Raw genomic sequence first — 17,703 nt, 5'->3', positions numbered from 1 at the left:
CACACAGCCTAGAGAGAGGTGGGGGGCACACAACCGGATTAGGGGGGATTATGCCCCAGCCCCATCCTTCCTGAATTGGGGCTGGATTAGTCACTGGGGCCTGACGCTGATACACGTTTAGAAGGTTTAAATTACCAAACTAGGGCAGGGGGGCGGGGGTGGGAGGGGGAAGGAGGAGGACTCTAGCAGACATCTGGGTCTGTAAGTCACTTTCAGGAAAAGAGAATCCTAATGCAGAATGGAGACATGGGAAGAAAAATTTGCAAGATGAACCCCCTCTGAATTGTGACTTCCTTGCATCACGGTTGCTGCAGGGCACCAAGAAGAGGTAAAAACACCAAAGGATGAATCTCTTTATCACTCCCGCACCCCAGACCTCAGCTTCTTATTAAAGATAAATTACATGAGCATGTAACATGATGTGGAGGTGGGCCTTCATTTCCCATTCTTTGTTTTTTTCATGTTTATTTATTTTGAGAGAGAGCACGCAAGAAGGGAAGGGGCAGAGGTGGGGGGAGAGGGAGAATCCCAAGCAGGCTCCGCGCTGCCAGCTCAGAGCCCAACGCAGGGCTCGAACCCACAAATCGTGAGATTATGACATGAGCCGAAACCAAGAGTCGGACAGTCAAGCGACTGAGTCACCCAGGTGCCCCTCCCATATTCTGAACACTGTTGTTATATCCAGTACCAGGGCACTGCCTTCCCAGAGGAGTTTCTCAATGTGTGGCCTGTGCAGCTGGCATCAGAACCTGCTGGGGAGCCTTGTTAAACATGCAGATTCCCCACCCTGCCTCTAGAGATTCTCATTCAGCCACCGGGAGGGGGCCTGGGAACGTGCCTCTCTGACAAGCTCCTAAGGGACACTGATGCTCGCCAAGGCTGAGAACAGTGGGGTCTCCAAGGCCTGGACCTGTATGACATCAAGGGATATCTACAGTTAGATAAGGGGCACATCTAGGGTGGGGGCCTTGACCGTGTACATCCAGAGGCATAAGTAATGTCTCTTCCATCACATGCTCCTCTACCCTGCAAGATTCTTTCGGCTGGTCTAGAAATTAAGTTGACATTAATAGAAGAAAAAAAAAAGTTCAATAACATGCATACTGCCTGTATACGTGAGAGAGACCCACTCCCCACAATGATCTAAGGTATCACTTTATTTTTTTTTAATTTTTTTTAACGTTTATTTATTTTTGAGACAGAGAGAGACAGAACATGAATGGGGGAGGGTCAGAGAGAGAGGGAGACACAGAATCCGAAGCAGGTTCCAGGCTCTGAGCTGTCAGCACAGAGCCCGACGCGGGGCTTGAACTCACGGACCGTGAGATCATGACCTGAGCCGAAGTCGGACGCTTAACCGACCAAGCCACCCAGGCACCCCTAAGGTATCACTTTAAATACCATCTCCAGGGGCGCCTGGGTGGCGCAGTCGGTTAAGCGTCCGACTTCAGCCAGGTCACGATCTCGCGGTCCGTGAGTTCGAGCCCCGCGTCAGGCTCTGGGCTGACGGCTCAGAGCCTGGAGCCTGTTTCCGATTCTGTGTCTCCCTCTCTCTCTGACCCTCCCCCGTTCATGCTCTGTCTCTCTCTGTCCCAAAAAATAAATAAATAAATAAATAAATAAATAAATAAATAAATAAAATGAATGAATACCATCTCCAGCTAAAGACAAAAGAAGGTGTTGGGGATGAGCCTCTCATTTATGAGAGGCTCCTGGGGAAAGCACAGGAAGCAAGAGTAGATTTAAGTCCATGCTGTCTCTATTGATAACAGTTTCTGGAGATTTATTTATCCATCCCCCTCTTTCTGCTTTGTGACAGAGAGAGACATCCCTACAAAAGGGTGTTTCCCTTATATGTATGAATATCTCTTACAAAAGGGTAAATTCTCAGTTTTCAGAGCATCTCTCATGTCTGCAGTTTCTTAAAAATAACCAGCTGAAAATAATCAGTGCGCCAAAGAGGCATATCTTGGGGTGGCAAGATTTGCTCCCCTATACCTTCCTCAGTGTTCACACTCATCCACTGTGGTTTCAGGTGCTCCAGCAATATTCCTGTCAAAAGTGTGTTCCATATAGGCCCCCTGTTCAAGATAAACAATTTCACTATAAAAGACTAATTCTGGTTAAATAAATCATTGTGTTTTTTAAGCTTTTCCCTTTAATATGTAAATACGTACAGGAAAAGTTGTGAGCTCAAGCTTCAGGACCATCTGCCCCCTCTGCTTACAGCTGTGTGACCGTGGGTCAGTAGCTTGCCCTCTCTGTGCCTCCATTTCCTTTTCCGTAAAATGGGTATCATAATAACACCCACCTTTAGGACTCAGGAGGAGATCTGATAAAATGGTGCAGGTTGGCCCCTCACACGCTGCCTGAGACTTAAATGAGCTCAGTGACTATTAGCAGTGAGTGAGTTTTCTCAGAAAACCCAGGATCCACACCACCTCCACCTCTGGGGTTTACTGGCAAATGATGTCATTCCCAGTGAAATACCACATCCATTCATTCAATAAATAGTAACTGAGAACCTACTGTGTGCTAAGCTGTCCTCTGGACAAGGGAGATGCAGCTGAGAACAAACAAGGACCCTGTTCCCATCATTTGTTTAAGAAATATCCATGAAGTACCTACTTTGCTCCAAGGACTGTGCCAAGTGCCAGGGGAAAGCAGTGAAAAGCAGACATAGTCTCTGTCCTGAGAGATGAAAGTCAAGGTGGGAGAGACATTAAGAAATCGGGGGTGCCTGTTTGGCTCAGTAGGAACATGCAACTTTTTTTTTTTTTTTTAATTTACATCCAAATTAGTTTGCATATAGTGCAGCAACGATTTCAGGAGTAGATTCCTTTTTTTTTTTTCAACATTTTTTTTTTTTTATTTTTGGGACAGAGAGAGACAGAGCATGAACGGGGGAGGGGCAGAGAGAGAGGGAGACACAGAATCGGAAACAGGCTCCAGGCTCCGAGCCATCAGCCCAGAGCCTGACGCGGGGCTCGAACTCACAGACCGCGAGATCGTGACCTGGCTGAAGTCGGACGCTTAACCGACTGCGCCACCCAGGCGCCCCAGGAGTAGATTCCTTAATGCCCCTTACCCATTTAGCCCATCCCCTCTCCCACAGCCCCTCCAGTAACCCTCTGTTTGTTCTCTATATTTATGAGTCTCTAGTGTATTGTCCCCCTCCCTGTTTTGATATTATTTTTCTTTCCCTTTCCTTATGTTCATTTGTTTTGACTTTTAAAGTCCTCATATGAGTGAAGTCATATATTTGTCTTTCTCTGACTAATTTCACTTAGCATAATAGCCTCCAGTTCCATCCACATGGTTGCAAATGGCAAGATTTCATTCTTTTTGATTGCTGAGTAATACTCCATTGTATATATATACCACATCTTCTTTATCCATTTATCCATCAGTGGGCATTTGGGCTCTTTCCGTACTTTGGCTATTGTTGATAGTGCTGCTGTAAACATTGGGGTGCATGTGTCCCTTCCATACAGCACACCTGTATCCCTTGGATAACTACCTAATAGTGCAATTGCTGGGTCGTAGGGTAGTTCTATTTTTAGTTTTTTGAGGAACCTCCACACTGTTTTCCAGAGTGGCTGCACCAGCTTGCATTCCCACCAGCAGTGCAAAAGAGATCCTCTTTCTCTGCATCCTCGCCAACATCTGTTGTTGCCTGAGTTGTTAATGTTAGCCATTCTGACAGGTGTGAGGTGGTATCTCATTGTGGTTTTGATTTGTATTTCCCTGATGATGAGTGATGTGGAGCATTTTTCATGTGTCAGTTGGCCATCTGGATGTCTTTGGAGAAGTGTCTATTCATGTCTTATGCACATTTCTTCACTGGATTATTTGTTTTTTGGGTGTTGCTTTTGATAAGTTCTTTATAGATTTTGGATACTAACCCTTTATGTGATATGTCATTTGCAAATATCTTCTCCCATTCTGTCGGTTGCCTTTTAGTTTTGCTGATTGTTTCCTTTGCGAAGCATGCAACTCTTGATCTCGGGGTTTTGAGTTTGAGCTCCATGTTAGTTGCAGAGATTACTTAAAAATAAAACTTGGAAAAAAAGAAAGAAAAGAAACAGTTATAATGAATCAGATTGCACTTGTGGTGGGAAAGACAGGGTGCACTGCTTAGACATGGTATTCTTTCCTTCAATCGATAAGCTGACAGTAATGCATAAGCATTGTTCAGGCTCTGGATGAAAGAAACACAAGATACTTGCTATATTCCATGTCCTGCCAGAGCTTAGAGCTCTCAGTCAGAGACTGCTGAATGCATGAAAAAAATAAGCAGCAACAGAAGAGGCATCTTCGGGAAATGTGTGCTCAAAAGCTGAAAAAAGTGGATAAACTCACAGGCAGCATGCGGACGGAGGACAGAGGAAGAGGTCCAATCCCCAACCCCCATTCATTCAGCGTCTAGCTTCAAACCCTCTCATGCTATTTGCAGTCACTCCCTGCTCCCAGCCACAACTACAGGCAACCACTAATCTGCTTTCTGTCCTTCCAGATTCGCCTTTTCCAGACACTGAAAACAAGTGGAACCACACAACAGAACTTTTGGGGGTGATGAAAACGTCCTAAAATTGGACTAAGATATGCTATCTCTGCAACATCTACTGAAAATCATTGACACGTACACTTTAAAACAGTTAAATTTTATGGTATGTAAATTATACCTCAATAAAACCATTATATAAAAAAAAAAAAAAAACCACACAAAAAAACCCCAAGATCTTCCAGTAGCTTCCTGTTTCCACTTAGGCTGAAATCCAAATGAATTTCCCTGGAGCCCTGCAGGATCTGGCGTTGGCCTGACCCTTCCTCCTCTACCCTCCCCGACCAAGCTCCAGCCCATCTCCGGGCTCTATAGTGCCCTCTGCCTGTGAGGCTCTGGCCCTGCATCTCCCACAGCTGTCCCTTTTTTCTGGTCCCTTATTACTCAGTCTACAATGGGTTTCGAGAGGCCTTCCCTGCCACCTCCCCCTAAGACATGGTTCTTTCTCCATCCTGCTTCTTCCCACCACACTTGGGTTGTTTAGTGTGCCCTCCACGAGGGCAGGGCCATGCTGTCTGTTTCATCAGCCTCTAGCACAGAGGAGGCCCTCAATCTGTTGAATACACAAGTGACTATACAGCCAGATGAGAATGTTGAGAAGAGACAAAGGTATTCCTAAGGAAGGATAAATATGAGCAGAGGAGACAGCCCTGAGTTAGTTAGCTGGTGTGGCTGGAACTGTGGGTTCGGGCTTGTTGAAAGATAAACTGAGGTATATTAAAAATGTTAAGGGTTTATTTGAGCAAAAATCAATTCAAATCCAGCAGTACCAAATTGAAGTGGAGAGGAGCCAGGGGAAAGACCTCAACAAAGAAAGCGAGAAAATAAAGACAGGGAATTGGTTGCCTATAGTTTAATGCCTAGTTGACTGTTAGTTAAAGCTGTTTGTAAATGGCCATTCTTAGCATTTTGGTTTCATAACCTTGAGGCATTTACAGTCTTGGGTTCTCGTTTGCTTCTGTAGGCAGTGTTAAAGAAAAAGAGGTGCACCTGGCTGGCTCAGTCGTGTAGCGCGCAACTCTTGATCTCAGGATCCTCAGTTCGAGGCTCACGTTGTATGGAGAGAGGAAAAGAAGAACGAGAGAAAGAGAGAGAAAGAGAGAAACAGAGAAACAGAGAGATAGAGGGAGAGAAAGGAAGGAAGGAAGGAAGGAAGGAAGGAAGGAAGGAAGGAAGGAGGGAGGGAAGAAGGGAGGCAATGCCATACAGGGCCACAGATCTTACTTACTGGCCCAAGACTTTTCCTGAAGGAAGGAAGGAAGGAAGGAAGGAAGGAAGGAAGGAAGGAAGGAAGAAAGAGACAACGGGCCCCAAATAGAGTCACATATGCCAAGCCCCACATCAGCAAACCAAGACTTAATACCTAACTTAACTGCAGTTTCAGCCTCTTCCAGGAATGAAAGTTTTAACTCCAGTCTGGAGTAACCTGGTCAGCACTAGTGAAATCATCTACAAGATAGGCCCCTGCCCTTGCCCCAAAGGAAGGTGAAGTTGCCAGAAACAATCTTTCTTTGTCTCACTCCCTGTCTGCTTATAAACGCCTTTCATTTTGTACGGCTCTTTGGAGCTCCTTTCTATTTGCTAGATGGAATGCTGCTTAGTTCATGAGTCGTTGAATAAAGTCAATTTGATCTTTAAATTTACTCAGTTGAATTTTGTTTTTTAACAGCAGCCTTTGCATAAAGCCACATCGATCCGATGGCCTCCTTGTTTAATTAATGTCATAGGCTTCTCAGCAAATGGAGAATTTCAATAGCACATATGTGCTTAGATATTATGTGCATATTATGTGTTTGTTAAAGGAGTGACAAAGCTGGGAGGAGACCAAAGGTCAGAACTCACTAGAGACTGCCTGCACCCACATCGCCCAGTTGACCTAGAGAAAAGAAGACTTCCTGGGGCAAGGAAGCTGGTGGCAGGTCTGGGTTTGTTTGCTAATGATTTTTGACTCCTGGATGTAAAGCTAAGAAAGACATAATCCCTTCCCATCAATATATTTGCATCAAGCTGGATCATTTAACCCCAGAAAGGAAATCATTTTGAATGTGGTTAACTGACTTGAACTAACTTGTTCCCCCACAAGCCTCAGAGCCACTCTTGGGGGTTCATGTGAGGGCTTTGACTGTATCAGTTCCAAAATTAAAGTGTCAGCAGGGCTCTGACTTCTTGACGGAAGAATCTGTTTCTCCCTCCTAGCTTCTGGTAGTTACCAGAAATCTTTGGTGCTCTTTGGCTTGTCATTGTATTGGCAGTCTCTGCCTCTTTCTTCACATGGCTTTCTTTCCTCTGTGCATGCCTCTCTCTGTGTGTCTTCTCACAAGGACACCAGTCAGGCTGGATCTAGGGCCCACCCAATTCCACTATGACTTCATCTTCATGAATTACTTCTGCAAAGATCCTATTTCCAAAGGTCACATTCTGAAGTTCTGGGAAAGATGTCAATTTGGGGGAACACTATCGAATCCAGTACACTGACTCTAACTGGCCTTAGGGGGCAGTGGTTCAAAGAGGGGTCTGAGTTCAGGCACTAACAACGCTGACTGTGAACCAAAACAGGCTGGTGGCTGGTGGCTGATATGGGCCTGAATACCTGTGCACCAAAGGCTAACTCAAATCGTACTGTCTCCAAGGTGGCCTATACGTTGCACTGGCACCAAAAGGCAACCTACCTCTGGCCACTGCCCTGGACCAGAAGCCCAAACAGAAGTATTCCCTCAAAGGAAGTTTGAAGTAAAGTAACTGGCCAGCTTCGTGGACTTCTGACCTGTGCAGGTTCAGAGGGCCTGCACAAGGATGGGTCCCATGCTTGCGTTCACACTCTGCTGTCTCCATCTTAAAATTCTTAATTTTTAGGGGCACCTGGATGGCTCAGTCGGTTGAATGTCTGCCTCTTGGTTTCGGTTCAGGTCATGATCTCACAGTCGTGAGGCTGAACCCCTCATCAGGCTCAGCTCAGAGCCTGCTTGGGATTCTCTCTCTCTCTCCCTCTCTGCCCTTCCCCTGCTCGTGCTCGCTCTCTCTTTTTAAGTAAATAAATTAAAAAAAGAAATTCCTTAAAAAATTTTTTTTTAATGTTTGTTTATTCTTGAGAGGGGGGAGGGACAGAGAGAGGGACACAGAATCTGAAGCACACTCCAGGCTCTAGCTGTCAGCACAGAGCTCTAAGCTGGCAGAACTCACCAGCTGAGCTCTGAGATCACCTGAAGTCGGAGGCTTAACCGACTGAGCCACCCAGGCGCCCCCGAAAAAAAAAAAAATCTTAATTTTTAAATAAAGATCCCTGCTGATTACGTTCTCAATGCAACTTGTCTGTCCTCTTCCAAAATGTGAAGGTCATAGCACACCAAGGCTGAGAAACTGTTTCAGAATCAGGGAGACTAAACAGACATGACAACTAAATGCAACTCCTGTATTAGACCCTGGATGTGGGGGAAATAAGGACATCATACAGAAAATTGGAAAAACTTGAATGTGAACTGTGGATTGGTTCACAAACTATCAGTATGTAATGTCTTAATTTTACTCGGCCTGTGATTATGTAAGAAGATGTCCTTGTTGGGGCGCCTGGGTGGCTCAGTCGGTTAAACGTCTGACTTCGGCTCAGGTCACGATCTCGCGGTCCGCGAGTTCAAGCCCCGCGTGGGGCTCTGGGCTGATAGCTCAGAGCCTAGAGCCTGCTTTCGATTCTGTGTCTCCATCTCTCTCTGCCCCTCCCCCGTTCACGCTCTGTCTCTCTCTGTCTCAAAAATAAATAAAACGTTAAAAAAAAAAAAAAAAAAAAAAGAAGATGTCCTTGTTAGTAAAAGATGTCTGCAACTTGGTTGCAAATGTGCGGGGGCGGGGGCGGTAAGTATACGAATAAAGTTGAAATGATAAACCAAATGAGACGAAAGTTAACAATTGGTAAAGATAAGTAGAAGGCATATAGGAGTTCTTTACATTACTCTTACAACCTCCGGTATCTTTGAAATTACATAAACACGAATTTTCCCACCACCACGAGTGCCACGCCTCTTCTGAAAAAAACCAAACCAAAACAAAAAAAACACAGTAAGTGATAGGACCGGATCTCGCGATATCCAAAGGACCGTAAATTATTCTGTTCCGCCTGAAAGCTGCCACCAAAAGTCTTGAGTCACGTGGGGTGGTCCCACGTGATTGGAGGCCCCGGGTCCAACATGGCGGCCTCCATGGGTCGCTGGCTTGTCTTCCTCTTTGCGCTGCTCGGCTTCCTCCGGGAGGCGACCAGCAGCTTCGGCTCGGGGTGAGTACAGCTCCCGAGGGTTGAGCCTGGTTCGGGAGTACTCCGCCCCTGAGCCCTCCGAGCTCAAGGCCGCCGTGTCCCCACAGGGCCTCCCGCGACGATGACTTGCTGCTGCCCTACTCCCACGCGCGCGCGCGCTTCGCCCGGGACTGCACGAGGGTGCGTGCCGGCAGCCGCGAGCACGAGAGCTGGCCACCTACCCCGGTGACCCCCAGCCCCCGCGGTCCGGCGGTGCGCACCTTCGTTTCACACTTCTCGGACCGCGCGGTGGCTGGCCATCTGACGCGGGCAGCGGAGCCCCTGCGTACCTTCTCGGTGCTGGAGCCCGGTGGGTCCGGCGGCTGCGCTTCGAGGCGCCGCGCCACCGTGGAGGAGACGGCGAGGGCGGCTGGCTGCAGCGTCGCCCAGAACGGCGGTTTCTTCCGCATGGACACGGGCGAGTGCCTGGGGAACGTGGTGAGCGACGGGCGCCCGGTGAGCAGCGCCGGGGGGCTGCAGAACGCGCAGTTCGGGATCCGGCGCGACGGGACCCTGGTCACCGGGTGAGAAAGCAGGGGACCTGAGATTTGGGTTGTGGCCACGGTGGTGTGTTCAGGTCATTTACCAAAGTTGAGCCTCCGTGTCCATTCTGCAGAATGGGAATAGGCACTTTAATTGCAGGGTTCGTCAGTAGGCATCGGGTTAGTATTTTGGCCAGAGTGATGGCCTAGGAAATTAAGGACTATAGGATGAACTTGAGATCTTCTGAGAATGGTTGTTTATATTAGATGAAGTGTTAACTGGGATGGGTAGACTATTTACAAGGGCTGCACTAAGGACCAGGATGGTTCCTGGGAAACCAGGAAGAATCAACCAGCCAAGCAGAGGAGGGAAGGGTAGTGGGACCCCTACTAACCGCAGCTGTCCCTGCTGGTGAGTGAATCTCTTGCCTTCTCTGTGTCCAGGTACCTATCTGAAGAGGAGGTGCTGGACACTAAGAACCCATTTGTGCAACTGCTGAGTGGGGTGGTGTGGCTGATCCGCAATGGAAGTGTCTACATCAACGAGAGCCAGGCGGCCGAGTGTGATGAGACACAGGAGACAGGTTTGGGGTCAGACAGGTTGTGGCACAGCCCTGTTGAGAACCAGGACCAATGAGCTGGAGCAGGAGTCTGTTCTTAAGTCTTTGAGCAAGTACTATTCTAGGTACAGGGAATCCGTGGTGATTATGACAAAATAAGGTCTCTGCTCTTGTGGCATACTTAAGAAAGGAAATAGATACTTTTCTATTGAAAGGAAGTGGTACGTGCTTCTTTTTTACAGAAATTAAGATGAAAGGAAGTGGTAAGTGCTTTCTTTCAATTGAAAGGAAGATGAAAGGAAGTGGTAAGTGCTGAGGAAGAAAAGTAAAGTTGGGGGAAAGGGGACAGGTAGAGGAAAGGAGCTCTGAATCAGAATCCTGATTTCCTGCGCATGAGGCCCAAATGTGTGTTTTAACAAGCCCCCTGGGTGATTCTGATGGGCTCTCCAATTTGAGAAGCACCAAGGTGTGGAATAATGGGGTGTGAAAGGATGCTATGGCCCTGATGTGGAGATGAGCTGTTTTAGACTGAGCAGTCAGGGCAGGCTTCACTGAGGAGATGCCCTAGATTGGAAATAGCAAACCATGGGAAGAGCTGAGGGGAAGCACAGTCCAGCCAGAGGGAACAGAAGGTGCAGAAGCCCTAAAGTAGAAAGTGGCTGCAGGGTGGTGAGAAGAGAGCCCCCAGAGATGAGGTGGAACAAGTAGGCCAGGGCCTTGGATTTTTGTGCTGGGGACAGTGGAAGCCATTAGAGGGTTTTCCCCTGGAAGCTGGAAGCTGATGTCACTTAATTTTCACCTGAGAAGAGCCCTCTGGCTACTATGTGGAGACTGAGTGGGATGGGGCAGATGGGAGGCAGGAAGCTGCGATCTAAGTGAAATGTTGGAGAGTGGCATTAGACTGGCAGAAACTACAGGCAGAGTCCAGGAGGCTTCCCACAGGGTGAGGTCATCAGCCAGGCTTCTTCTCTTGTAGGTTCTTTTAGCAAATTTGTGAATGTGATGTCAGCCAGGACGGCAGTGGGACATGACCGGAAGGGGCAGCTGGTGTTCTTCCACGCAGATGGGCAGACAGAGCAGCGGGGGTGAGTGCCGGAAACTGGGAATGCCAGGCCTGGGCTGAGTCCGGCTTTGAGGGACTTCAGCCCACCAACAACTGCCCTTCTGACTCCCAGCTGTTCCCTGGGGATGTTCACATCCATCTGTCCCCTGCCTTCCCACACAAAAAGAGTCCCTACGTCTGCCCCAGTTCTGAGAACTCCTCATCTTCCACACTCTTCCTCTCCATCCCCCCAACTTAGGCCTCCTCTCTCCTGCGCTCCAGATGGGGTAATAGGAAGTAATTACAAAGTTAGCAGGGAGAAGACGTCTGTTCCAGTCTCAGCTCTGCTGTCCACTAGCTCTGTGGCCACAGACAAGTCGCTCAGCCTCTCTGAGCCACAGTTTCTTTCTCTGTGAAGAGAGTGTATTAGTTTGTTATTTGCTGAGTAACACACAAACACAAACAGCCCCCATTTGTTAGATCACAGTTCTGTAGGTCAGAAGTCTGGAGGGCTCAACTGGGTTCTGTGTTTGAGGTATCCCATGGACAAAATCAAGCTGTTTTCCAGGCAGGGCTCTCATCTGGAGCTTCAGGGAAAGAATCCTCTTCCCAGCTCATTTGGGGGTTGGAAGAATGCACTTCCTTGTGGTTGTAGGACAGAAGTCTGTATTTCTTCACTGGTTGTTGGCCAGGGGACCTTCAGCTCCTTCAGGCTGCCCACATTCCTTCCCATGCATGTACCCTCCCCGTCTTCATGCCAGCAAAGATGTGTCCCGTCCCTTTGCCCCCTTTGTATTTCCAAAACCTCTCACTTCACCTTCTGCCACCAGCCAGGGAAAGGTGTGCTTTTAAGACTCTTGTGATCCCATTGGGCCCACCCATAATCCAGGGCAGTGTCCCTACTTGCAGACAGCTGAGCCGTATAAGATAACACAGTCATGGCAGTGATTTCCCATTATATTCACAGCTCCCAGGGATTAAGACAGGCCATTATTGGGGGGAGCCCACTTAGAAATTTGTCTGCCATAGCAAGTGTGATACTGTTCACCATGGAAAGTAAGACCAGTTAAACTGGAAACGCTGGTGGACATGGTCAGCATTAATGCTCTTATGCTGCAGCATTAACCTGTGGGAGATGGCAGAGTTTTTGCTGAAACAGGATGTGGTCAACGCCATCAACCTCGATGGAGGGGGCTCCGCTACCTTCGTGCTCAATGGGACCTTGGCCAGTTACCCATCAGATCACTGGTAAGCATGCCAGGGCCCCCTTCTTGAGGTTTTAAGTCCAAGCCTGTTGCCAGCTGTCTCATTCAGCAAATATTGAGCACCTACTATGTGCCAGGCCCTGAGAATTCAGCAGTGAGCAGGAAGAGCCAAGATCCCCGCTTCTCGCTGCTTACAAGAAGAGTGTTGAATCATACATAGTGTATGAGTACTATCCACACCAGTGAAAGGGGGTTGATAGATCAGGAAAGACCTCTCTGAGCCTAATGGAGCTTGAGTTGAGATCTGAAGGTTGGGGAGGTGGCAAGGCTGGGCTGGGAGATCCTTCTGGACAGAGAGAACAGCATGTGTAAAGGCCCTGGGGTTGGAAGAGATTGTCAGGGTGGGATGAACCTATAAGCGGCTGGAGAAGGGGCAGTGGAGAGAGAGAGGCATCCCCCAGTGGCTACAGTAGGGGGTAGAGGGGTTAGCTGGGGCTCACCAGCACCATGGCCTCTCTTTACACACGATGTCCCCCTGCAGCCAGGACAACATGTGGCGCTGTCCGCGCCGCGTGTCTACTGTGGTGTGTTTGCACGAGCCCCGCTGCCAGCCGCCTGACTGCAGCGGCCATGGGACCTGTGTGGAGGGGCGCTGCCAGTGCACGGGGCACTTCTGGCAGGGCGCTGCCTGCAACAAGCTGGACTGTGGCCCCTCCAACTGCAGCCAGCACGGGCTTTGCACAGAGAGTGAGTGGGGTCTCTGGGGAGGCAGCTGTGACCGGGGCTCCCGCTCTCACTGCCTTGGCCCTGCCTGATCCCTCACCTGGCCTTCTTGGTCTTGTCTTGGCAGCTGGCTGCCGCTGTGAAGCTGGATGGACGGGGTCCAACTGCAGTGAAGGTAAAAGCCAGCAGGCCAGCTGCCTCCCCGGCCCTGGACACATGGGGAGAGGGCGAGCGTGGCAGCTGCTTTTATCCCGCTCCCTATGTCTTCCTCTCACCTGACTAAATCATTGCATTGATGTCCTGCAGCAGCCACAACAAATTCCACAAACTGCATGGCTGAGAACAACAGAAATTCATTCTCTCACAGTTCAGGAGGCCACAACTGCAAAACTCATGGTGTCTGCAGGGCTGGCACTCCCTCCAAAAGGTCTAGGGGAGGCTCCTTCCTGCCCCTTCCAGCTCCTGGTGGCTCCAGGCGTTCTTTGGCTTGAGGCCACATTACTCCAGTCTCTGCCTCTTCACACGGCCTTCTCCCTGTGTCTGTCCATTTCCTTACGTGGATCCCAGGTCATTGGATTTAGGGCCCACCCTAAATCCAGGATGCTGTCATCTCTTAAAGATTATAACTTAATTACATCTGCAAACACTCTGTTTCCAAATAAGGTCATGTTCACAGGTTCTGAGGATTAGGACATATCTTTTGGGGGACACAGTTCAACCCACTGCAACCATCCACAGTTTGAAATCTTTCAGGGCTTCCTTTTGAGTAAGTGGAAGAAATGAGCTCCTCAGCCTGACCTGCCAGGGTGCTCCAGAGCCTCCTCTACTCACTGACCCAGCTCTGCTCTGCGAACCCCCAGCTTAAGTGCCCTGCCCTCGGGGGCTTGCCCATCCCACCCGCTCCCAGGGTCTGCTGCTGCGCTTGGTCCCGTCCCTCCTGCACTTGTCCTCACTTGTACTTCCATATCTGCTTTGCGGCTCACTGGCCACCTGCCCATCTAGACGAGAGTCTCCATGAGTGCATAGCCTCAGGGCCTGCCTGGAAATAGAACTGTCCGTAACTTTCTGTTGGAAGAATACGTGAGCCTACGGGGCCCTGGGTGTGACGGAGATCTGTCTACAGTCTTGGCCCCCAGCCTAGCAAAGGCAGGGCTGGACTTTGAAAAGACTCCCCCCTTCCCCCCTCCAGCCTGCAGCAATGGCTCCTTCGGGGAGGACTGCGCCATGAGGTGCCAGTGTCAGAATGGAGCTGCCTGTGACCCAGTTGGGGGGACATGCACCTGCCCTCCTGGCTTCACTGGACATACCTGTGAGCAGGGTAAGCTAGATGGGCCCCATGCCACCCAGGGGTACCTCCAGGGCCTAGCCTGGGGGGGCCTGGGGGGCACTTGTGCTTCAGCCCAGTTCTGCGCACACCTGGGGCCCATCCTGTCAGTGCAGAGAGAGGCCTTGCCACCGAGGCGTCCTCCACTTGTACCTCCTCTCCGCAGAGTGTCCCCTCGGCTGGCACGGGCCAGGCTGCCAGAGGCGTTGCGAATGTGAGCACCAGTGTCCGTGTGACCCCCAGACCGGCAGCTGTAGCCTGGCCCAGGCTCCAGCCCTTAACAGCATCCTCTCCCAAGGTGCGGCTCCTCCCAGATCCCCGGCGGGGGGGGGGGGGGGGGGCAGGAGGGGACATACCCCTCCCCTTCCAGCCTCTTAGCCTCTCCCTGGTGTCTTACAGTGAAGCAGTGTTTCCGGGCATCCGAGGCCACCCTGAGGACAGGAGAACTCTCCCTTCTCACCGGGTAGGAGATTAGGTGGGACTTGGGGCAGGGATGGAAGAAATCCCCCCTCCCTCCACCTGTGAGGTATGGCCTTTGCTCAGGGACGAGGCAGGGCTAGGAGGTGGCCGCTGGGCACCCAGATGACATTTCTCCACTGTGAGCACAGAGGGCGTCACAGCTGATGCTCACAGCCACTGAAGTGGTTCTCAGAAATGGTGAGAAGGACCCCAGTCATCATCCCAGTTGGAGTTGAGTGGGGCAGGGCATGGGGTTCCTTTCCCTGGCGGTGAGACTCATGACCTATTTTCTCAGCTCCTGGTACACAAGTGCCAAGCCTGAGGAATTCACATACTTCCTCAGGCACTTCCGGGTGCTCCTTGTGGTGGGCTTTATGTCTGTTTTCTAGTGAGGTGGGTCTCAAACTTGACCTCTGGGAGGGTGCGTTAAAAGAGATTGCTGGATTCTATCTCTGGAGTTTCTGCTTCAGTAAGCCTGGGGAGCCTGAGAATCTGCATTCCCGGTGCTATCCCAGGTGATGCTATGCTGCTGGTATGGGGACCCTGCTTTGAGAACTTCCCAAAGGTAGTTCTCACCTCATGGTCCAACCCTGGGTGCCGGCCCAGCCCCACCCGCGTTGGAGGTGGGAATCAAGTGTGGGTATGAATGAAAATCTCCTGGCATTGTCCTTTGGGTCAGTCTCATCAATAATGCAGGTCCCAGGTCCCTCCTGGAGGTCCTGACCTGGTGAGTCTGGGGTGAGGCTCTGAAAGGCCAGAGCCACACCTGAAAAAAAACAAAAAACAAAAAACATAGAAATGTGCTTTGGAAATGCACCCAGAGCAGGGACAGGGGCCCCGGGAGCACCCTGGCCTCAGTCTTAAGTTCGGGCTCCTCAGTTGTGAGACTGAGCTCTTCCTCCCCAGTGCAGACATAGAACTCATTGGCAGCTGTCGGGGAAGGAAGGGGAGCCATGGGGGGCTAACGACCATGCCCCCCAGCAATCTGCGTGTGTCTCTTTTTGTGTTGAGGGCTTTGGCCACAGATTCACGTGAAGGGATGCAAGGATCATTGGAAGCCCTCGCCAGCTCCACAGGAGGGAGGCAGGGGTGCTGTTCTCCACACTCTGTCTGCTTTGAGGTGTCTGGAACGGAGACCCGCCTTTGTGGTCCACATCATCATTAGATCCCCAACTGTATTTTATTTGGCCTGCATAATTTTAAAAAATTTAAGATTTATTACAATATCTGAAAATCAGTAACATTGATATTAAAAAATTGTTTTCATGGTTTCTCTTGAAATACCAGGGGATGTGGCAGTGCTGGCCTGCATCCCACATGGTGACTGTCACTGCTGTTCCTGGAGCATGGGTTTGGAATGTGCCCCTGGCCCTACCAGGCCCATTTTGCTCCTGGACAGTCCCCTGGAGGTCCCTGACTTTGTTCCTCCCTTCTGGTGGAGGAGAGGGAGGGAAACCCCTGCAGCACTCCTCAACAACTGTCTGTTCTGGCTTTCTCTTCTGCACCCAGGACCACCTGGCTGGCCCTCACCTTGGTCCTAGTTTTCCTTCTGCTGATCAGCACGGTGGTGAACGTGTCCTTGCTCCTTGGTTCAAGAGCAGAGCGGAGCCGGCATCTGGATGGGGCCTATGTTTACCACCCACTGCAGGAGATGAATGGGGAGCTCCTGGCTGGGGAGAAGGAACAGCAGGGTGATGCCCACAACCCCTTCAAGGACTGAAGCCTCCAGCTTCCCGTCACAGCCTGCTCTGAAGGCTCATTTTGTTACAGTCTGACTTCCACAAGGGACGTTTCAGGACCGCTGACCATCTGGGTGATCTCAGCCCTGGTGCCAAGCCAAGCTTCTGATAGCACCTGTGCCTCAGCCCCTCATCTGGCCCTGGGCTCTCACCTGGTCACCTGCTGTGACCCATGCAACCCTAGCAATACAGTGCTCCCTGGAGAGAGACTGCTCCTTCCCTGCCTGCCTGTGTCTGCTGCCTGTGAGGGCTGCTCTGCTGCCCAAGAGCCTCCGGCCTCCTGAAGCAGGAGCTGTTAGCGATGGAACTCGCCGTGACCGCACCATGTCTGAGTGGCAGGGTCCAGCCAGCCCCCCTGGGCAGGGGTGGATTAAAGAGACGATGGCTACGTCACGGGATCCTTTTCCACAGACCTCATCATGGAATTTGCCAATTAGAATTCTGTTTCCTATCATAGGAAACTCCTTGGAGGGGACAGGGGATGAAATCATGTTTACAAGCTTTCTATTTTGGCGTCCAGCTGCCAAGACAGTTTTTCTACCACTTGAATAAATTGATGTAATTAAAGGATCCCCGGGGTGGCGTCTGAATCCTGAATTGTAGACTTCTGGTTGTTCCTAGGACTTAACATGTAGGGTTACTTCACTTGATTCATGGGTCATAAAAAGGCAGCCCAAGGTACTTCGAGCTCCCTGATCTATTTGTTTAATTCAGGGCTTCTCACTTTATGGTGCACACAAGTCACCTGGAGATACTGTTCAAGTGCCAATTCTGGCCCAGGGTGGGATACGGGAGTCTAAATCTCTAACGAGCTCCCAGGTGAAGACGAGGTCTTGGGTGTCTGGACTACACTTTGAAAGGAAAAGGTTTGGTCCGCTGTGATTTAATAGTTACCAGCTTTTAAAAATCAAGAGATTAACAACTTAAGATTTCTTATTTCTTTTTATTTTTAATATGTTTATTTAGTTTTGAGAGAGAGAGCATGCAAGCAAGTGAGGGGCAGACAGAGGGAGACACAGAATCCGAAACAGCCTCCAGGCTGTCAGCACATAGCCCAACACAGGGCTGGAACCCACAAACCTCAAGCTCATGACCTGAGTCGAAGTTGGATGCTTAACCGACTGACCCACCCAGGTGTTCCTGGATTCTTTTTAAAAGAGGGCAAGGCAGCAGCCCCTGCTGAAGCCTTTCCAGAGCATCATCTTGCCAGAGCTGAGAATCCACAGTCCCCACCTGGGCCTGCCTTCTCCAGCTCACCACCACCTTAGCGGCCTGTGACCTGCCAGCCCTGTGAGTATCTGAGTTTGTAACCTGTGGCCCCAG

At 50.1% G+C, this 17,703-nt stretch overlaps 1 protein-coding gene across 1 annotated transcript; it reads left to right on the top strand.

Annotated features, from left to right (window-relative positions):
• Window positions 1-8,713: 8,713 nt before the first annotated feature.
• Window positions 8,714-16,985, top strand: NAGPA (N-acetylglucosamine-1-phosphodiester alpha-N-acetylglucosaminidase). Its single transcript, XM_049637476.1, has 11 exons — window positions 8,714-8,828; window positions 8,915-9,370; window positions 9,773-9,912; window positions 10,865-10,973; window positions 12,050-12,178; window positions 12,677-12,882; window positions 12,986-13,033; window positions 14,048-14,176; window positions 14,349-14,480; window positions 14,582-14,645; window positions 16,151-16,985. The coding sequence occupies exons 1-11, from the start codon at window positions 8,743-8,745 to the stop codon at window positions 16,359-16,361; spliced, it is 1,710 nt and encodes a 569-aa protein (XP_049493433.1). The 5' UTR covers window positions 8,714-8,742; the 3' UTR covers window positions 16,362-16,985.
• Window positions 16,986-17,703: the final 718 nt, after the last annotated feature.

This window comes from Panthera uncia, chromosome E1, assembly GCF_023721935.1.
Source record: "Panthera uncia isolate 11264 chromosome E1, Puncia_PCG_1.0, whole genome shotgun sequence".
Classification (NCBI taxonomy): domain Eukaryota; kingdom Metazoa; phylum Chordata; class Mammalia; order Carnivora; family Felidae; genus Panthera; species Panthera uncia.
The sequence above is the reverse complement of the archived record's forward strand: the minus strand, read 5'-3'. Positions and strand labels throughout refer to the sequence as shown.

Coding starts and splice junctions, on each gene's coding strand:
- NAGPA (XM_049637476.1), top strand. CDS start 8,743: ATGGCGGCCTCCATGGGTCGCTGGCTTGTCTTCCTCTTTGCGCTGCTC. Junction 8,829..8,914: donor ACCAGCAGCTTCGGCTCGGG/GTGAGTACAGCT, acceptor GTGTCCCCACAG/GGCCTCCCGCGACGATGACT. Junction 13,034..14,047: donor GGGGTCCAACTGCAGTGAAG/GTAAAAGCCAGC, acceptor TCCCCCCTCCAG/CCTGCAGCAATGGCTCCTTC.